This window comes from Berghia stephanieae, chromosome 14 (genome assembly GCF_034508935.2).
Source record: "Berghia stephanieae isolate SIO BIC M18660-M18661 chromosome 14, UCSD_Bste_1.3, whole genome shotgun sequence".
In the NCBI taxonomy this organism is placed as follows: Eukaryota; Metazoa; Mollusca; class Gastropoda; order Nudibranchia; family Aeolidiidae; genus Berghia; species Berghia stephanieae.
Window position 1 is genome coordinate 10,263,469 of NC_088373.1, and position 20,591 is coordinate 10,284,059.

Here is a 20,591-nt window from a genome sequence, read left to right on the forward strand (position 1 = left end):
TAATTGAGTAGTTCCCAAAGGAGTCAACTGAAAATTAGCATGTTTGCATGTCCCCACACAGAGTAATGCCTCTAAACACTTATAAATTTCCAAGAGAGATCTAAAAAATTGCGTTCACAAATCCATTGTTGACGTTTGGTGATTCATAGACGATTTTCGTGTTTTTACTCTTAGTTAAGTTTCCTTGTTAAAGTCAACAAAAGAATCATATATCCAGTAGAGAAAAATATGTTTATATAACAACAGTACTTGTGAAAAAGACGTAAAATTAGGATGCTGTAAGATTATATAATGAAAATGTGATTTATTTTTTTGGTAATGAAAATTGCTGTCATTTCATTATCCCCAGACCAGACACCTGTCTGGGGAAATGAAAATTCGTATCACAGCGAATGAAAATACAGTTTTTAGTTTTAGCCTAAGTAGGTACTCAAATTGGATTGAGCCCCTTGAAACCTACATCATTTTAAAGTACTTTTCAACACGATTCTAATGATATCAAAATTGTGAAAATCAGTTAAGCAGAAGAGAAGTTATCCTAGTTAAAAGGCTGAAAAATGGTATTCTATTTGCCTTTGTTATTTACTGACGGACTTTGTGACCTGAAAATTGTTGCATTTCCGGTTGTAACCACCATTTGGATTTCAAAACTGGTCTAAAATGGCCGCTAAGATTTGAGTAAGGATTTTGCTGGAACGAATTTCATGGATGCAGTATACAGCTTTGGCCTGAATTTGATTTTATAAAAAAGATGTTAGACGGTCTAAATAAATGTGCCATCATGAAATTTGATTTACCTAGTTCTAATCTTTTAATTACCCAAAGCTAAATTATACTCTATTTTATCCATAATCATAATCAAAAGATATACTAAATTGTCATTGACTTTAAATAAACTACACCAAACGATAGACTAATTCCTCCTGAAGAAAATAAGACATAAATCATTAAAATCCATCCATAAACAAAAAATCTATGGACCTTTTTCTGAGACCCATCACTCAGAAGTTTAAAAAATCGGGTCACTGCCACTAGGCCATTTATCAGCTCCATGCTGGAGGGCCAAATGGACGTTTACCAAAGTACCTAGCTAAGAGACAAAATCTTGGTCTCCCTAGTCAAAACGGGCCATTTTGGTCTCCAAAATCTTGGTCTCCTGAGACAGTTTCTTTTATTTTCTTATCTCTATTAATCAACATAATATTAATATTAGATCTTACAACTTACTACTACCTACTCCCTTACTCTTACACTTACACAGGATAGAATTGATTATCATCTCTTCTCTGCCCATTGTACTTGAGCTGTCTTATTATATATTATTATATATAGGATATTTTCATCTTCGATTTTTATTGCTATATACTAACTACAAATCTTTATGATTCTGTCACAGGTGATTGATGGGAATATGACGCACTACCATGACGTCTTCCTTCACTTTCCATGCCCTGTTTGTTCTCTTGGCAACAGTGATGACAACACAAGGCTTTCCTTTACGTCATGTCAGCCAAGCATTAAAAGACAAGAGCGTCTTTCGAGAGAAGCGGACACCAGTTTTGTGTTGGGTTGTCCAGATCCATGTAGGGTTCAAGTGCCAATCACTCACTAATACTGCACATGCACAGTTATCAAAACTATCGCAGCACCATGATGTTAACGGGTTGATAGATAATGGCCAGGAGAATGAAAAACTAAATGGAGTTGGTAATACTGGCTGTACCAAGCATCACTACAATGGTAAGTTGATTGTTGCCTGATCCCTTTGCTGTCAAAATGCAATGTGACACTATTCTTAAAACTTGAGCTTTTATATAGCTCAACTCAATCTTCTCCGAGCCTATTGGCACTTGAGGCAATGCAAGGGATTTCCATTGGTCCCGTCAGCAACTGTTCTTGGGGCCATCACGAGGCAGACCTCTCTGTTTTAGGTCCCTCTCTACGGTGCGTCTCCAAATCTCCTTGGGGCAGCCTCACTTCCTCTTTCTTTGGGGTGTCCATCGCAGAGCCTTTTTTTTATGAGTGTTTCATCAGGTCTTCGACAGACATGCTCCAACCGTTGCCATTTTCTCTCCTTTTAACGAGACTCTCCAGAGACTCCAGTTCAGCTCTCGCCCATTAACAGCATTGTCTCTATTGGAAAAAAATCGTAATATCACCTAACAGGTGTCATGCCTTGTCCTACATATATTAAGTGTTGCTGTAGGCTAGGGATCTGTTGTAAAGCACTTTGAGCACATCTAGTGGATATTGTAGAAAACAGAAGGGGCTGCCTGAAGCCAGTGATCGTGAAAATACTAACGAAAGAGTGAAAATGGAGAGGCTTCGTATGGGAACAAAACACGAAGCCTCTCCATTTAGTGGATATTGCATTACATAAAAGCTCAAGTTTTATAAATATCTCATCATGTTGGCTTTAAAATCAATGGCACGAATGTAGTCCTCCAACGGCACTGCAAAGATAAAGATAACCCCAATCTTTGTAGCATGAATTAGAAAACAAAATACTAGCTCAACATTTTACAATCATATTAAACAATCATTATAAATTATCTAACTCTAAATGGATATTTGCAGGCCTGCTTAGTACAAGGAAAAATTCGTAGAAATACGAATGTTTGACTCGAACTTTGCACTGCATTTGCCTCTCTGACTCAATAAATCTTGTTGAAAAGGAAAGTTTAAACTATATTTAGGACTTAGGAGCATTTTTTGGATCTTACTGAAGGCAAATTATTTATTTATAAAGCTTTTTAAAGTGACTTTTTATCTTTTTTTCCCTTTTTGAAATATCAAGTAGGCAGCTCTGTATTTGCATAAGTAATAAGTTCTAGACAATCTCATATCCCCCCCCCCCCCCCCCCCTGTGCTTTTATATTAGTAGAACACAGTATATAAATCAGTCAGTGCTATAACTATGTGATATCACTTCTTCTCCACAGAGCTTGCCAAAGAACTTCATCTTGTAGTTGTCCACGTCTTTTCAAATTTTCCCAATCACGTTCTTATGTGCTTCCAAGATGAAAATCAAAAGGGAGTAAGACCTTCACTGTCCACAATCCATCATCTCCACCCAGATTTACTTCACGCTAATAATACTGCAAAATTTCTAATCCACAAAAAAATCGTTGAAAGGAATCTGCTTTCCCATGGTGAGGTCGTCACTTTTCATGCAGAATCTACCCATCACCGCTGGTCAAGGACAAACGGAAATGTCCCACAGACGAAAGATAAAATTGCAAAATCGAAGGTGCAAAATGATCAGTATCTTCCATTTAGACGGAGAGAAAAAGACACACGTCATTTGAATTTAAGTTCATTTTCAGATATGAGCCAGGATAATTCTAATCACACTCTTTCAATGGCGCTAAAAGCTTTACTCTCATTGCTTTACAACAACAAAGACAATGACACGAATTTTTCATTGTTGTTCAAATATAAATGTCATAGTCATAGTCATATCAAGAGGTTTTGGTGTGATATTGTTTTACCGCTTTCCATAGCCTTCCAAGAAAAGCCTTTTATAAAGAATTTGCATAAAAGTACAAAAATTACCCATAATGATAATAATATTCAGGATGCTGTTCTTAGTCTCGAAAATGTTCTAAAGTCTTCCAGATTAAAAAACTGTCTTAAAATGTTTTTTAATGAATTAGATTCATTCCTCAATGGAAATGACAATTGTAGTGGTTGCAACGCTTATTTTACAGATGAAACCAGGTCTATTTTGGCTGAAATTATACACCAACTATTAAACTACTCCTCTTCTTCTGTTTTAAAACATGAAAATATTATAAATGCAATGTCGTCAAAACCAACCAGGGATTTATTAGAACATGCTCACTCTGTGATAAATTCTTTCTTTAAAATTTTACATAATAATGAAACAGTCACTAAGTTGCTACAGTCGAGTTTCAATTTTGATCTGTGCCATCAACCTACAAGAGGGAGTTCTTCTTTCTTGAGTGGTAGTGGAGGTGATCACCACAAAGTCAGAGTTCTACATTTCAATTTACAAGATTCATCAACTCATCGTAGACAAGTGAATAGAAGACTCTCAGTACCATTGTCACAGTCCTCAAAGTCCTCGTCATCATCCTTGTCATTAAAATCGTCATCATCATCATCATCATCATCATCATCATCGTTGTACAAACCAAATTTAAGGAAAAGAAGACGGTCATCGTCATCGTCATCTTCATTCATCTCATTCAATGACCCAGCCTATCCCCATCAGTGGCATCTCCACAATTTGGCCACACCTTCCATGGATATCAATGTAACTGGTGTGTGGGCCAAAGGTTACACAGGGTCAGGAGTCACTGTTGCTGTTGTTGATGATGGCCTTCAATGGCGGAATGATGACTTAAAGGTAATATAAATGATAATATAAATATATATATATATATAAATATATTGAATCTGTTTGATACAAATATGGTACGAAAAGTGCTCGACATGTAGTAATGGAGCGAAGTATTATTTTAAAAAATATTTACCACAATGTTTGAGACAGTCTACATTAATGTTTCAGGCTTAATTCGCCATCGTCATCGGAACCACTTCAACAAACAACAACAGTCAACAAAACAACTCAGTCCTGACGATGGCGAATTAAGCCTGAAACATTAATCTAGACTGACTCAAACATTGTGGTAAATATTTTCAAAAATAATATATATAAATATATGTATTTTGTGTTTACTTAAAAAAGTCCGAAACGTCGTTTGTTTTGTGTTGTTTATTCATGGGTCAGATTTACTCCCTTTATCTATATCTCCGTTTTATTGACTCATTTAGGCCCCTCTTTTTTTCTTTAAGTTAAAGGTTAGCATTCTCCTCATATTTATTCTTTCATTTATGATATAATGGATTGGTTGATACATAAAGCAAGATAACAGGCTGAATGGGGCCCTTTAACCTCTTCTAGTAGAGGAGGCCGATTCTTGTTATGTTTTTGGTTTTTTGTTCTATATGATTTCCTGCAATATGTGTCATCATGTTTTTATTTTAGTTCTGGGTTCCTTCAACGAGAGAGGAGGGGGGGGGGGGGAGAGAGAGAGAGAGAGAGAGAGAGAGAGAGAGAGAGAGAGAGAGAGAGAGAGAGAGAGAGAGAGAGAGAGAGAGAGAGGGAGGGAGGGAGGAGGAGGAGAGAGAGAGAGAGCAAAATTTATGCTTCTGCTTTCATTTTTCAAAATAATGTCTTTTATCTCATGAAAATCCTCTCCCTCTTCTTTGTTTTTGTCTTTCTTTTGATGAACATCCTGTGTATCTGCCTCAGTCTTTGGGGCGTGATTAGGTATTTTTCTTTGTCTATTTTTATTTGTTTTGTTTTTTGTTTTAAAACCCATAGGAATGTGACCGTTGAACTCTACTTCTAACCTTACTTTCTTCTTCTTCTTCCTTTTAAGTCTGTAACTTCAATTTTGAATATTTTACAGACTGTAATATGTGGCATCTTGTTTTTATTTTAGTTCTGGGATCCCTCAACGAGAGAGAGAGAAAGAGAGAGAGAGAAGAGAGTGCAAAATTTATGCTTCTGTTTTAATTTTTCAAAATGATGTCTTTGTCTTATGGAAATCCTCTGCCTCTTCTTTGTTTTGTCTTTCTTTTTATGGACATCCTGTGTATCTGCCTCAGTCTTTGGGACGTGGCTAGTTTTTTTGTCTTTTTTTGTTTTTTTTGTTTTTTTGTTGTTTTTTTGTTTTAAAACCCATAGAGATGTGACTAGTCTGTTGAGCTCTACTTCTAATCTCTTACTTTCTTCTTTTTCTTCCTTTCAAGTCTGTAACTTCAATTTTGTATATTTTACAGACTGCTGTGTTTTTCTTTGTTTTGTTTTTTTTTTTTTTTTGTTTTAAAACCCATAGGGATGTGACTAGTCTGTTGAGCTCTACTTCTAGTCTCTTCTTCTTCTTCCATTTAAGTCTGTAACTTCCATTTTGAATAATATTTTACAGACCACGCTATTTTTCTTTTATTGGAATGCAGTCATCACACAGTCATTATCCGATTCTTTCCCTAGCACGTGGCCGATGTATTTCCATCTTTTTTTTTCGGACTTCATCACTCATTGTCTTCATCCTCATTTCTGCTCTACCTAATTAATTTTCGTCCCTCTAGGCAAACTATAATTACCGAGGTAGCTGGGATTTCAACGACGACGACCCCGACCCAACCCCCAGTACAAAGAAGAAGGCAAATCATCACGGGACTCGCTGTGCTGGTGAGATTGCTGCAGTTGCCAATAATAGACTATGCGGAGTGGGCGTCGCCTATGGAGCCAATATAGCAGGTAAGTACTTGGTGGAATTGGCTGCTTAAAAAAGGTGGCGGAGGTTCTGCCTTCTGAGTAGTATCAGCGGTCGTTTTCAATTAGAAACCGTTTTCTGACGATGGATACTACTCATCTGGACCGGTGGGTTCGAATACCCTGAGTATAAATAAAATATTTTAAATGGCGATGGGTTGGCCATACCCTGCGGAAAGAGTCCTGTAATATGTGACCCATCGTCTCAAAACGGTATTATGTCGGAACGGACCATGTGCTTAAAAGCCGAATTAAATGTTAAACTGGTCAAAAATATAAAGTGTTGGCATTAGCACCCTAAATATGGTATCCATTCTCCTCAATAAAACATACAAACTCAACACAAATCTGATATTTCTGGCTGTAAATTCAATTTTCAACATCTTAACCATCCCGACTTAATACCGTTTTGAGGCGAAGGGTCACATATAACCAAGCAGGCTCCTGAATGGAACCCACAGGGCAAGAGGAAATAGGGTTTACCTAAACAGACTTGGAGGAGAAACCTTCACCAAGATTTTTGCATCTCCAATCTTACCTGGAGATCGGCAAAGGTCTGTGCCAAGAACAGAAGAAGAGTGCTGTTGAGGCCCTATGCTACGCCAGGAGCCAAGAGGCATAAGTTAAGTTAAGTCCAAAAAAAAAAAAGTAGTCCCTCGAAGCCATTAGGTCCATGGAGCCAGGGATTTATCCCGGTAAGACGAAATGAACAATAGCAATTGCTAACAACCCTTTGGATAAGATGTTAATTTAGTGCAAAATACTTTTGGCCAGATCTCTAGACACAGCTACCCAATCAATTCCTGTTGGGTGGGTGGACATGGGGAGGAGAAATAACTCAACTTCAATTGGGATTTATCTCTGTCGCCATCTGCATGTGAAGCCAAGCTTTCCAATAGAACTGTCGAGACCCCTGTTGTGTTCTTAGATCATTAATTGATAAGATAAGAAAAGATCAGATATACTTTATTGATCCTGAATGGAAATTATCATAATGTTACACATTATTCATCGTTATATTAGCACAGATTTATACACTGTCATGAACTAATTGATGAAAATATGTAGCTAATTAAAAACAAAATAAACATCAAATATAATAAAATCAAAAAAAATTTCCATAAAATATACAGCAGTTACAAGCAATGCTATAAAAATTGGATATGAAAGTAGAGTAGAGTTTTAATAATGGATTTACATTGCATTGACGTATTTATTCCAAGAATCAACAAACCAAATTAAACAATATAATATAAGACACATGTGTACAGGATGACGGTTGGATACGGACTGACTCCCAACAAGGTAGAGCTAATAGAACAGACGCTAGTTGTGAACGATACTACATAAGATGGACGATACAATAACTTTCATTCACAACAACCCCCAAATACAAATGAAAAGATAATAAAAATAAATTCTCTTTATACATCCCAAGAGAAATCTTTTCTTTAAGTCTATGTTTTAAACAAAAAAAACCATACCACATAACCTAGTTGTCAGTTAGTGTAGCACCACAAAACGAGCAATCATAGCTCAGTTTCTTGTTGAAGTAAAACATTAGATGTTATCAGCATGCCTTTCCTACTAGACCATGCTACGTCTATCCCTATCCACTTTAATTTCTCCTTTCCAAGTGACTTTGGGTTATTCTTTTCGAACGAAACCATTTGGTTTCACCTTTGCCGTTCCTGAAGCCTTTTCTAAGAGGAAGCAGTTAAAGGTATATTTTTGTGAGAGATTATATTTTTCCTCGTCGATCATCTCTCGGCTATGTGGTCTTGTGGTATGACACATGCTTTCAGGTCGGAAGGACCTGAGTTTGAGCCTCGCTCAGCGCATAGTTGAGTCCTTGGAAAAGGCTTAACTCACATTCTCTCACCATATCAGGTGTAAAATGAGTACCTTGCCGTTAACAGCGTTGTCTGTGTCGGAAAAAAAATTGTATTATCGCCGAACAGGCGTCATGTCTCGTTCTTTATTTTGGGTGTTACCATTGGTCAAGGACCCTTTGTAAAGCGCTTTGAGCACTTTTAATGGATATTGCGCTATATAAAAACTTTTTTTTTAAAAATCTCTCAGTAATATTATATTACATCTTGATGGTAAAAACAAAGATTTAAGTAGTCCTCCTGAGTCTGAGCCATTATGTCCATGGAACTGGAGTTTCTCCTGGTGTCTATGGTGTGAAACAGGCAATAGCAATTGCTTGCTACTCTTTGGATAGGATGGTAGTCTATCAGAAAGTACTTTCCACCAAATCTACCTGACCTAGCTACCCATTCATTCAATTCTGTGTGGACAGGGGGGTTAGAAAAGAATCTAGACTTTTCCTGAGATTGATCTCAGTCTCTTTGTATGTGAAGCGAGTGCTCTATCAACTGAGCTATTGGTACCCCCATGAGAAGTTGTAGTAATTCCTTATTTTTCTTTTTTCATTCTCATTTTTCCTCAAACAACCAGGCATTAGAGTGTTAGATGGCGTGATGACTGACAGTCTAGAAGCTGAAGCATTCAACAAAGGAATGGAAATAAACGATGTCTACAGCTGTTCTTGGGGTCCCGAAGACGATGGCAAGACAGTGGATGGGCCTCATCTCATGGCAGCTAGGGCAATGCGGCACGGCATTGAATTCGGACGTCATGGTTATGGTAGTATTTACGTCGTCGCTAGTGGCAACGGTGGTCTAAACAAAGACAATTGCAATTTCGACGGTTATGCAAATTCAATCTACACGGTCACGATTGGTGCCGTGGATGAGAGCGGTGTCATGCCGTACTATTCTGAAGAATGTGCGTCGATGCTCGGAGTGACATTTAGCAGCGGGACTAGAAACAAAAGAGATATCGTGACCACCGATTGGACATATCATAATCCAAGCGGATGTACAGAGGGACATACTGGTACAAGCGCGGCTGCACCATTGGCCGCTGGACTGATCGCTTTGATGTTACAGGCGAGACCGTGCCTGACTTGGAGAGATGTTCAGTACATTATAATCCTCACCGCTAAGAAAGTCGATGTTGATATCGCACATTGGCAGCAAAATGGTGCTGGATTAAGTCATAGCCACAAACACGGATTTGGTCTGCTTTCGTCGTGGCGGATGGTCAACGCGGCACGGGTTTGGAAGTACGTTCCGTGGATGACGTCTTACTCTCAAACCAATGATTTAGAAGATTTGCAACTTTATATACCTAAGGGAGGTAATAGTAAGAATAATAGGATGTCTCTGATCGTTTGGGATATGGTCAAAGAGGAGGATATCCGTGGTTATGGTTTATTTACACTGGAGAGTGTGCAGGTGACGGTGTGGTTGTCCCATCCTTACAGGGGGAAATTGTCCGTCAAACTCATCAGCCCTAGTAAGACAGTGTCAGTCATTGCAGCCCCAAGGTGAGCCATATTCATTTCTTATAGATAGTTCGAAGATGACGTCACTCAGGTCTTTGTTATTGTTTTTTGCCATCCGCGTTTATGAGTAATGCTCACTGAACTGTATTAACCCGACTATAAACGTTCATGGATACAACACAGTTTTGTGTGTTGGTCCGTTATACTTCCAGATGGCAATGTTATGAACTTCTTAGCCAAGCACATACTATCTATAAATTAATCAAGTAACAAATTTAATTTATTGTTATATCAACATCTCTATTGAGCTATTTATGGTCTATGGTTAGTGTTAACATATTTGCAGGTCTGATAACCGGATGCAATGATGGGCTCATTTTATTTAACATTGTTGTCATGGGGAATATTTTGCATTTAGTTTGATAGTGGGCAGGGGGGTACATACTGTGTCTTCTATCCCCTTATATCTGTTTTCCAACTTGCTTTCTGTCTTTGTCTTGGAATGAGATTACTTGGTTTTACCTGGCCGGATCCCCTGGCTGAGAGGGAAACAATCGAATGTATAGTTAGTTTTGGGAGATGATATTTTTTTTCATTGTAAATCGTCTCTCTGTTATGCACTGTATTATGCTTTCTTTATATTATATATGATTTGTAAAACATTTGAGTGTGTTCCTCTTAGCAGGGACCTGTGCTTGTGTCTGGATGAGACTTTTAGTGATCTCAAACTAAGAACTTTGATAGAGTGCTTTTGGAATCTACACCTGTTTCTTATTTGAATCAATTCCCCTTTGTCTTCCCTTTTCTTGGATGCTATATTGTAATTCTAGAACTTTTTACTATCCCATTTTCTTCCTTTTTACTGGCGCTGATATGACCTTAATGTGTTGCAAGCGCCGTAAAACCCTTAAAAACAAACAAAAACAAAAACAGCATTTAGTTTGAGAGTATTTCCATTAGAACAATGAGATAATTTGGGTTATCAGGCCTGCAAATAAGTATAGGTCATCCATGGTCAATCAATACATTTGCATGGGTGCAAGAGTGCCGGCTACAGCCGGCCTGCCGGCCGATTGGATTACCGAACAAAAACGTCGCCGGCCTATGTTATCCCCTGAGACTGTGATAGGACACTTTTTTAATTTTTTAGTTTATTTTTGTATATTTTAAAATTGTGCAACTTGTGACAAGAAACTTAACAAATTACTGCATTACAACCTTTGGATTAAACATACAACAATTGTGGACTACTATTATGAAGACTAGATGCTGAGAACAATACTTCAAATGACGAGGTAAATCCGTGAATCTTGCAGGCTTTTTCAGATTATATGTCTGGTCATAAGTAGACTTGCAGGCTTTTTGAGGCCCAGTTGCTTGCACCCATGCATTTGCTGGTTCCTGTAGTTACACATCTGACAGTGCAGACACACAATTGTTCAATAAGGTCTTCTAATTATGCTCCTTGAATAAAAAAAAATAAAAAAAATTGACCATAAACATCCGTACAAGAATATTCACTTCCCTACTATGATTAACAGATTGCAATATAACTAAGCATGCATGTGCCATAATAATCGGTCTTTCAGATGATATGAAAGTCTTGACTATAACACAATGTTAACACACTCAACCCTAACACTGACTTTAGCCGTAGTTTACCAGGTTACTTTTACCCCATGCCTATTTATTACATTTTACTGAGACAAATTATAAGAGTAGCATCAAAGCTAATGTTTTTAGGTTTTTTGAATATAAATGATAGTTGAATAAAACTATCTATGTACATGCTCATTTTTTATATGTTTTTTTCCAATTTTGAAAAATAGCAAAAATCTCTAGGATTGAGTGAGTTAAGCAATAGTAATTTAGCGGATAAAAATGTAAAGTTTCTTTTGCACATATAATATGTATAATGCAAACGTACTGCTGTTTTGGGACATTACAGTATTGTGTGTTATAGTGTCTTAGCTTTTAGCTCTTTGATCAGTTATGTTATACTTATTAATCTTTTTTTTTTTTGTTTGTTTAAATTTACAATAGACCCAATGACAACTCCTCATTAGGATTTCAAGATTGGACGTTTACCACTGTCAGGTGCTGGGGGGAATCCCCCGTTGGAAACTGGTCCTTGGTCATACTGGACACAGACTATTCTAAATATGGTCAGTACTAAGTACATACACATATCAAAACACTCTCTGCAAATATCTGAGTAGAATATATATATATATATATATATATATATATATATATATATATATATATATATATATATATATATATATATATATATATATATATAAATACGGTGACTCTGCAATTGTCCTATATATTTGTAGTCTCGTATAGAACCTATCGGTTCATCAAATGATAGTTTATCCCTATTAGTCTTAGTAGTTCTTCAGAGCCATTTGGCCTATGGAGTCGGGAGTTTATCCCAGCTTCTATAGCATGAAACGGACAACAGCAATTGCTTGCTATCCTTTAGATAGGACGCTAGTCTATCACAAAGTACTTTCCACCAAATCTAATAGACCCAGCTACCCATTCACTGCTGGGTGGACAGGGGAGTCAGAAATAAAATCTCGACTGCACCCAGGATCGATTTCAGTCCCTTTTCGTGTGAAGTGAGTACTCTACCAACTGAGTTATCAGAACCCCCTCTACCCTATGACATACATGCCGAATCTTACGAACTTTTCGTAATTTTACGAATTTTAGACAAATTTCATGGCTAAATACAAAATTTTATGGAAAATTACGAATTTTTAATTCTTAGTAATACTTAAATGATAATAAAAATAATAATAATAATGATGAGAAGAAGAACAACAACAACATCTACTACTACTACTACTACTACTACTACTTCTACTACTACTACTACTACTACTACTACTATACTACTACTACTATAATAATGATGGTAATAATAATAATAATATTGTGGTTGTTCATACACAATTTCAGAAATTACGAATTTCCTTGTCAAATTACTAAAAATTTTCATTAAAATTACTAAATTTGAAGTTTTCAATTTGGCAAGTCTGCTGTGAAATAGACATTAATGATTACATTCTACGCTTTAGTTAGGATAATTGCATTCTGTTAACTCATTGCACCATAATTAATAACTTACTCACATCTCTTAACTATACCTAGTTTGGGGGGGGGGGATAAATAATAATGTGAAATTGAATAGAATTACGCCACTTCCACATTATCTCATTCATCTGTGGTGTTTCATTCATCCTGTGTTTTGTTGATAAAGGGGAAACCCGAAACATTCATTTGATCTGTTTTTGTAATTAAATTGAAGCTTACATTCAATTTCACATTATTATTTATTTCTTCGAGCTTCGAGCAGCAACATTTACATTACCTAGTTGGGGGGAGAAGGGCAGTGAGTCAATTTCAGATGATATAATGATGGTTCCATTTGATTCTTAAAATCATCTTAAAATCAGCCTTGAACCACTTCATATGTAATATCAATTTCAGTTTCTCCTTAAAAAGTTATAGTAGGAATAATTTTTGTGTCCGTCCCCTTAGGCTTTGTAATGAACAAAAAATTTTATAACAGCTTCGAAACAGAACAAAATGCTAAACACAGAGGCTTTTATCATTATCAAACCTGCCCTCTTAAAATGTCAAAATTTGTAGTTTTCGAGAAAAGACAGTATTAATCTCTGTATTTAAATCAATGAAATACGAGTTTGCTCTAAACTATTCTAGATATTGCTTCAAAGTCCTGAATATATGTGGACTTTGGCACTAAACTTTCCATGTACAATTACTGGGTGGGGTTCCTGGCCTCCCATAGTGGGCAGGGTGGCACTTATTGTGTCTTCTATCTCCCTATATCTGTTTTCCAATTAGCTTCCTGTCTTTCTCTTGGAATTAGATTACTTGGTTTTGTCTTGGTCTTGGTCGTAGTACTTGGCTGGGAGGGAAACAGTCAAATGCATAGTTATTGTTTTGGAAGATGATATTTTTTTTCTTGTAAATCATCTCTCTATTACGTATTATAATGTTTGTTATTTTGAATGTATAATTTAAGCATTTGAGTGTATTCCTCTTAATGGGATCTTGTGCTGGTGTATGGGTGAGACATTTAGGTGATCTCAAACTAAGTACACCGATAGTGTGCTCTTGGAATCTACATCTGTTCCCTATTTGAACCACTCCCCTTTGTCTTACTTTTTTCCTCACGTCCTCTTTTATTGTACATCTAGAATCTTTTCACTCTCCAATTTTCCTCCTTTTTACTGGCGCTGATGAGAAGAAAGAATATCAACAGGAAGTGGAACAGATGCGTACAGCCCAGCGAATGACGGAACAAACCTTGAGCTCTTTAGAAGCCGACCACCAATCCGCTATACCTATGACCACCCTCTCCTCGTCTTCAACGCGGGATATCAGAACGATTAATGTGTTACAAAGCGCCGTAAAACCCTTAAGAACAACAAAACATGTACAATTAGACTGGAGCAACCTGCCACCCAATGTTGCAGAATCAGAATGCCTCCAAAAGTTTTAAGAGAATTGTTTCCTTCTGTGTGACCGATTAGTAATGTCAATTAAAATGAAAGTGTCATTTGTAAGTTTTGTTTTTTATTGTATTCGTGTGGATGTCAAATAAGGAGAGATCTTCCATCAAAGGAAGTTACTGCATATTGAAGAAAATGATAATAATAATAATAATAATAATAATAATAATAATAATAATAATAATAATAACAATAGATCTTTATTGTCCATAAATATGGCAATTTGTCATTTAGTTACACTTGTTATAACGTTAAATGATAACTATAACATTGAACAGATATTTCACTCTACATTATTTTCCTCTCTTACTCTCTCTCTCTCTCTCTCTCTCTCTCTCTCTCTCTCTCTCTCTCTCTCTCTCTCTTCTCTCTTCTCTCTCTCTCTCTCTCTCTCTCTCTCTCTCTCTCTCTCTCTCTCTCTCTCTCTCTCTCTCTCCCTTCCTCTCTTTCTTTCACACGTGCAATATACACAACATAAACATATTCATTTCGTTTTCAATTTGTTACAATTGTGGCAATTCAACACCAAAAATTATCATCATTATGAATTGGTCAATTAATCTAACATTAAATAAATTAATCAGTTAATCAGTCAACAAATCAATCCTTGGTTTCTCTGTACCATAGGAAAAGGAGAATTTTAGTTGGTCAACAAGTTAGATTGAATTAAAGATGCTTACATAGTTCTGTAATTAGAGCCGAAAATTTGTAGTTCGATGGAAATTTTTTTGCAGAAGAAGACATGTATGGCGATAGTGAAGTAAATTTGATATGACATCACTTTGGTTTTGATTTGAACCTCTATCAGACCTCCTCCCTACTATTACCATCAATTTGTAGAATTATGAAATTTTCCCTCCAATTTCACAACTTGATGAGCATCACTTGGTCATTAAAACTTCTTGAAAATGAAATTTGATGCCAGACTACATCAACATTCAGGGTTTTGAAGTGTTATTTAATCCTTGTGAGGGTACATTGTTGATTTTTGTGGTGTCCAGGGTCCCTCAATTGAGAGGGTCAAGAATAGCCCAATGCCAAGCCAGCATGTCGTAAAAGGCGACTAATGGTGTGTGATTCCCCCATCTTTGAGTCACCTGGTCCTCCAGGTTGGGGGTTGGCAAAGGGTTAACACCCCTTTCCCTTAAACTCAAACCATTACAGAAATGCAGACGGACAAACCAAATCCTTTTTTTAGCTTGGGCGACCAATATACAGAGAAGTGGTAAGACCTGGAATGAGATAAAAAAAGTTAGCTCAGGATAGAGAAGGATGGAAACTGTTTGTCTGTGACCTATACCCTGACCCAGGGTGAAAAAGGCAATGATGATGATGATGATGATATAGTGACTTCAATTTCTTTTTTTTTTTTTTTGAATTAATTTAATAGGTAAAGGCAGGTTGACTAAGTGGAGATTGACGCTATTCGGAACACCAATGTCAAGGTCAGAATTTGATGAGAGAAGGAGTTTGGTGGAGTCTGCCATGAGTGGACAATACTTGGATGTCAGCAGTAATATGTCCTGCCCACCTCCACCTCAGAAGACAGAAGTTGTGGAGACAGTCTCTGATAAGACTCTTAAGGTAACATAACTGTTTATTTATAGCCTGGGTTTGACATATAATATTACAATTAATATTAACAAATATGTTTTTAAAATTGAAATCTAATGATAATAGTTGTGATGATGATGGCAGTGATGATGACGATAATGTGCATTATGATGATGATGAATATTATAATTACACCCATTCTTGTGCAAAACAAATGCTACATGCATTTTATAAGCTAATAAAAAAATCAAAGAATCCCCCAAACTCAGTAATTTTAGGAAACTTTTGAAAACATTCCTATTCAGACAGGATTTTTAGCAGTCAAATTTAATTGAACTTTTATAAAGCGCAATATCCACTAGACGTGCTCAAAGCGCTTTACAAGGGTCCCTGGCCAACAGCAACAATTATCATCTAGGACGGGACATGACCCCTGTTAGGCGATGTTACAATTTTTTCTGGACAGAGATAACGCTGTTAACTGCCAGGTACTCATTTTACACCTGAGTACAGTGTGAGAGAAAGTGAATAAAGAGCCTTTTCCAAGGGCTCAACTATGCGCCGAGTGAGGCTTGAACCCAGGACCTTTGGATCCGAAAGAGAGTGTCAATCATACCACTCGACCGCATAGACTTACTCATGTTGTTACTTTCTAATAAATTGATTTACTCTTCCAGATACTTATCCTGTGTGGTGTGTTCTGTCTCGTCATGGCTATATACGAGACCTTCAAATACATGTGCTGCTATGTTAGACTACTTTGTGGAAAAAGGGCGTTGTCTAAATTAATTATTGCATTAAAATGATTACGTAATAGAATAAGGTACTCATTTTACACCTGAGTACAGTGAGAGAAAGTGAGTAAAGAGCCTTTTCCAAGGAGTCAACTGTGCGCTGAGCAAGGCTCGAACCCTGGACCTTCTGCCCAATCCAAAAACGAGTTGCATACCACGAGACCATTTAGCCACACAAGTAATAGTATTTTGTGTTGTCTATTGTCTTTGTATGTATAGCACCTAAGAGTACTTTGTGGATAAAGTGCGCTGTATAAATTAATTATTGCATTAAAATGATTACATAATATAGTATAATTTGCAGCTTGATGAAAATAAAAGTTGTATACATACAGGCAATACCAACATTTCATTGAATAAAAGGCAGACTCTTTAAGCATTTGTTTCAGTCAGGTCTTTGGGTATTTCAAGTTGTCTCTTATGTAGCCATCTGGGTAGAAGAGCCTTGCTTACTAAAACACACAACTTTGTCGGTTTTTACTCATGTTGTTACTTTCTAATAAATTCATTTACCTTCCAGATACTTATCCTGTGTGGTGTTTTCTGTCTCATCATGGCTATATACGAGACCTTCGAATACATGTGCTGTTACGGCGACGAGAAGAAAGAGTATCAACAGGAGGTGGAACAGATGCGAACGGCCCAGCGAATGACTGACCAAACCTTGAGAGCTTTAGAAGCCGACCACCACCAATCCGCTATACCTATGACCCCCATCTCCTCGTCTTCAACGCGGGATATCAGAACGATTAATAATCTGAACTCTATGTCTCTGAGTAGTCGAAGCTCAAGACGTAATGGCAGAAGTAGCTATAATTATAATGGTGGTGAAAGAAATCGTATTGAGATTAATGATAATGGACGAAATATTGATAATAATGATGATGATGATGATGATGCTGATGAGGAAGATGAAGAAGATCTATGGGATGCTTCTGAAACATCGGGATTATTGAGACTTGGTACCAGTTTGAATGATTCTTCCAGTGATAATAATGGAAACATCCGTGACAATCATCATCATCGTATTCATCATTCTTCACCTTCATCGTCTTCCAATTCTTCCAAACTTTTACACAAGTCTCAGTCTAAAATTAATTCCATTACGCATAGTATTAAAAACAAGCTAGGTAATTTATCTGCGTTTGTTCGTGGTGGTGGTGGTGGTATTCCAACTCATGCTATTCATCACCCTAATGACAGTGATAATGATAGTTGTGGTGAAAACAGTGCTCTTAATGCTAGACATAATCTGAGTGATGATAATTATGATAATGATGATGATGAAGATGAATTATTTGATGCTTCGTTATCAGCATTGGAGAATGCTGAATTATCTACTTCCAGTCACAAATAGTCTTTCTTGCCATCTCCATTATTATCTCTGCCATCATCATCATCATCATCATCATCATCATCATCATCATCATCATCATCATCTGGATGGGGTTCCTGGCCTCACATAGTGGGCAGGGAGGTACATACTGTGTCTTCTATCCCCCTATATCTGTTTTTCAATTTGTTTTCTGTCTTTGTCTTGGAATGAGATTACTTGGTTTTGCCCTGGCCCTGGCCGAATGCTTGGCTTGGAGAGAAACAGTCAAATGCATAGTTATTGTTTTGGGAGATGATATTTTTTTCCCTGTTATGTATTATTATATGTTATTTTTAATATATAATGTAAGCTTTTGAGTGTATTCCTCTTAGTGGGATCTTGTGCTGGGTGAGACATTTAGGTGATCTCAAACTAAGTACACTGATAGTGTGCTCTTGGAATCTACATCTGCATCCCTATTTGAACCACTCCCCTTTGTCTTACTTTTTTCCTCAAGTCCTTTTTAAAATTATATATATCTAGAATCTTTTCACTATCCAATTTTCTTCCTTTTTACTGGCGCTGATATGACCTTAATGTGTTGCCAGCGCCATAAAACCCTTAAAAACAAACAAACAAACAAACATCATCATAATTATCATCATCATCATCATGATTATCATCTACACCAAATACTCTTTAATATTTTCCGATGTCTCACCCCAAATCTCAGAGGTGGGACCTTGACATATCAGAGGCAGCTTCTAACACAGCTGTGACGCCTTCTTCCCAATGTCGATATCAATACAAGGAGAGAGAGTCTGATAGTTAATAAAAATAAATAAAATTGAGCTTTTATATAGCACAATATCCACTAAACGTGCTCAAAGTGCTTTACATTGGATCCCTGGCCAACAGGGACATGATGCCTGTTAGGCGATATTACATTTTTTTTTCGGACAGAGACGACGCTGTTAACGACCAGGTATTCATTTTACACCTGAGTACGGTGAGAGAATGTGAGTAAAGAGCCTTTCACAAGGACTCAACTGTGTGCCGAGCGAGTGAGGCTCGAACCCAGGACCTTCCAATCCGAAAGCGAGTGTCTTACCACAAGACCACATAGCCGCACTGAAAGGGAAATTCCAACTCTTTTCCCCATTGTATTGGAACTCATAAAACTCATATTTATTTGCCACCTGCTGTGCCAATTTGCTATTATTGCATTCAATTTTCTGCATTGTTATTTTGTAATTTAAGGCTTTTAAACTGTCTTTTGTGCTCCCGTAGTGCACAGGGAGGCACTGACTGTGTCTTCTATCTTATATCTGTTTTCCAACTTGCTTTCTGTCTTTCTGTTGGAATGAATGTTGGAATCTGGTCCTGGCCAGATCCTTGACTGAGAGGCAAACAGTCAAGTGTATAGTGGTTGTTTTGGGAGATGATATTTTTTTACTTGTAAATCATCTATTTGTTATGTACTGATTTATATATATGTATATATATAAAGCATATCCTGTAAACACTTGAGTGTATTCCTTTTAGTGGGATTCTGTTCTGGTGTTTAGTTGGGACTTTTAGGTGATTCTTTTTAGTGGGATGCTGTGCTGGTGTTTAGTTGGGACTTTTAGGTGATTCTTTTTAGTGGGATGCTGTGCTGGTGTTTAGTTGGGACTTTTAGGTGATTCTTTTTAATGGGATGCTGTGCTGGTGTTTAGTTGGGACTTTTAGGTGATTCTTTTTAGTGGGATGCTGTGCTGGTGTTTAGTTGGGACTTTTAGGTGATTCTTTTTAGTGGGATGCTGTGCTGGTGTTTAGTTGGGACTTTTAGGTGATTCTTTTTAGTGGGATGCTGTGCTGGTGTTTAGTTGGGACTTTTAGGTGATTCTTTTTAGTGGGATGCTGTGCTGGTGTTTAGTTGGGACTTTTAGGTGATCTCAAATTTAGAACATCGATGATGTACCCTTGGAGTCTACGATGGTGTGCCCTTGGAGTCTACGATGGTGTGCCCTTGGAGTCTACGATGGTGTGCCCTTGGAGTCTACGATGGTGTGCCCTTGGAGTCTACGATGGTGTGCCCTTGGAGTCTACGATGGTGTGCCCTTAGAGTCTACGATGGTGTGCCCTTGGAGTCTACGATGGTGTGCCCTTGGAGTCTACGATGGTGTGCCCTTGGAGTCTACGATGGTGTGCCCTTGGAGTCTACGATGGTGTGCCCTTGGAGTCTACAATGGTGTGCCCTTGGAGTCTACGATGGTGTGCCCTTGGAGTCTACATGTATTCCGTATTTGAACCAATTTCCCTATTTCTTCCTTTTTCACGTGCACTTTCAATTGTAATATAAAATATTTTGACTATCCCATGTTCTTCCTTTTTTATTGGCGCCGAAACAGCCTTAATTAATGTGTTGCAAGCACCTTAAAACGTTGAAAAGAAACAAATCAGATTTTTTTTTGCTTGCCTTCGTTTTGCTAAGATATATATCCATGTCGTATTATGAATTATTTATCAAGGGTGAATTATATCTTGAATTGGGTTTCCATTATATTATATTATATTATAGTTTTTTTTTCAAATGTACTTTTTTTTTGTTGAAAAAATAATAATAACACCACACTTACTTTTGGTTCAATTTGCATAGGATAATTTGTAATAATTTTAACCATTAATTAATCATATTGGTATAATACGAAAAACTGGGTCATTGTAC

The 20,591-nt window shown here is 37.1% G+C and overlaps 1 protein-coding gene across 3 annotated transcripts; it reads left to right on the top strand.

Annotated features, from left to right (window-relative positions):
- Positions 1-124: 124 nt before the first annotated feature.
- Positions 125-18,700, top strand: LOC144959405 (uncharacterized). Of its 3 annotated transcripts, none has more exons than XM_078891982.1 (8): positions 125-278; positions 1,397-1,740; positions 2,943-4,372; positions 6,124-6,295; positions 8,774-9,707; positions 11,709-11,830; positions 15,609-15,802; positions 17,087-18,700. In XM_078891982.1, the coding sequence occupies exons 2-8, from the start codon at positions 1,425-1,427 to the stop codon at positions 17,921-17,923; spliced, it is 4,005 nt and encodes a 1,334-aa protein (XP_078748108.1). In that variant the 5' UTR covers positions 125-278; positions 1,397-1,424; the 3' UTR covers positions 17,924-18,700. The 3 variants fall into 3 exon arrangements, with proteins under 3 accessions (XP_078748108.1, XP_078748109.1, XP_078748110.1); XM_078891983.1 differs by having other exon boundaries at positions 128-678; positions 17,087-18,038; XM_078891984.1 differs by having other exon boundaries at positions 128-160; positions 17,087-18,038.
- The last annotated feature ends 1,891 nt before the right edge of the window (positions 18,701-20,591 follow it).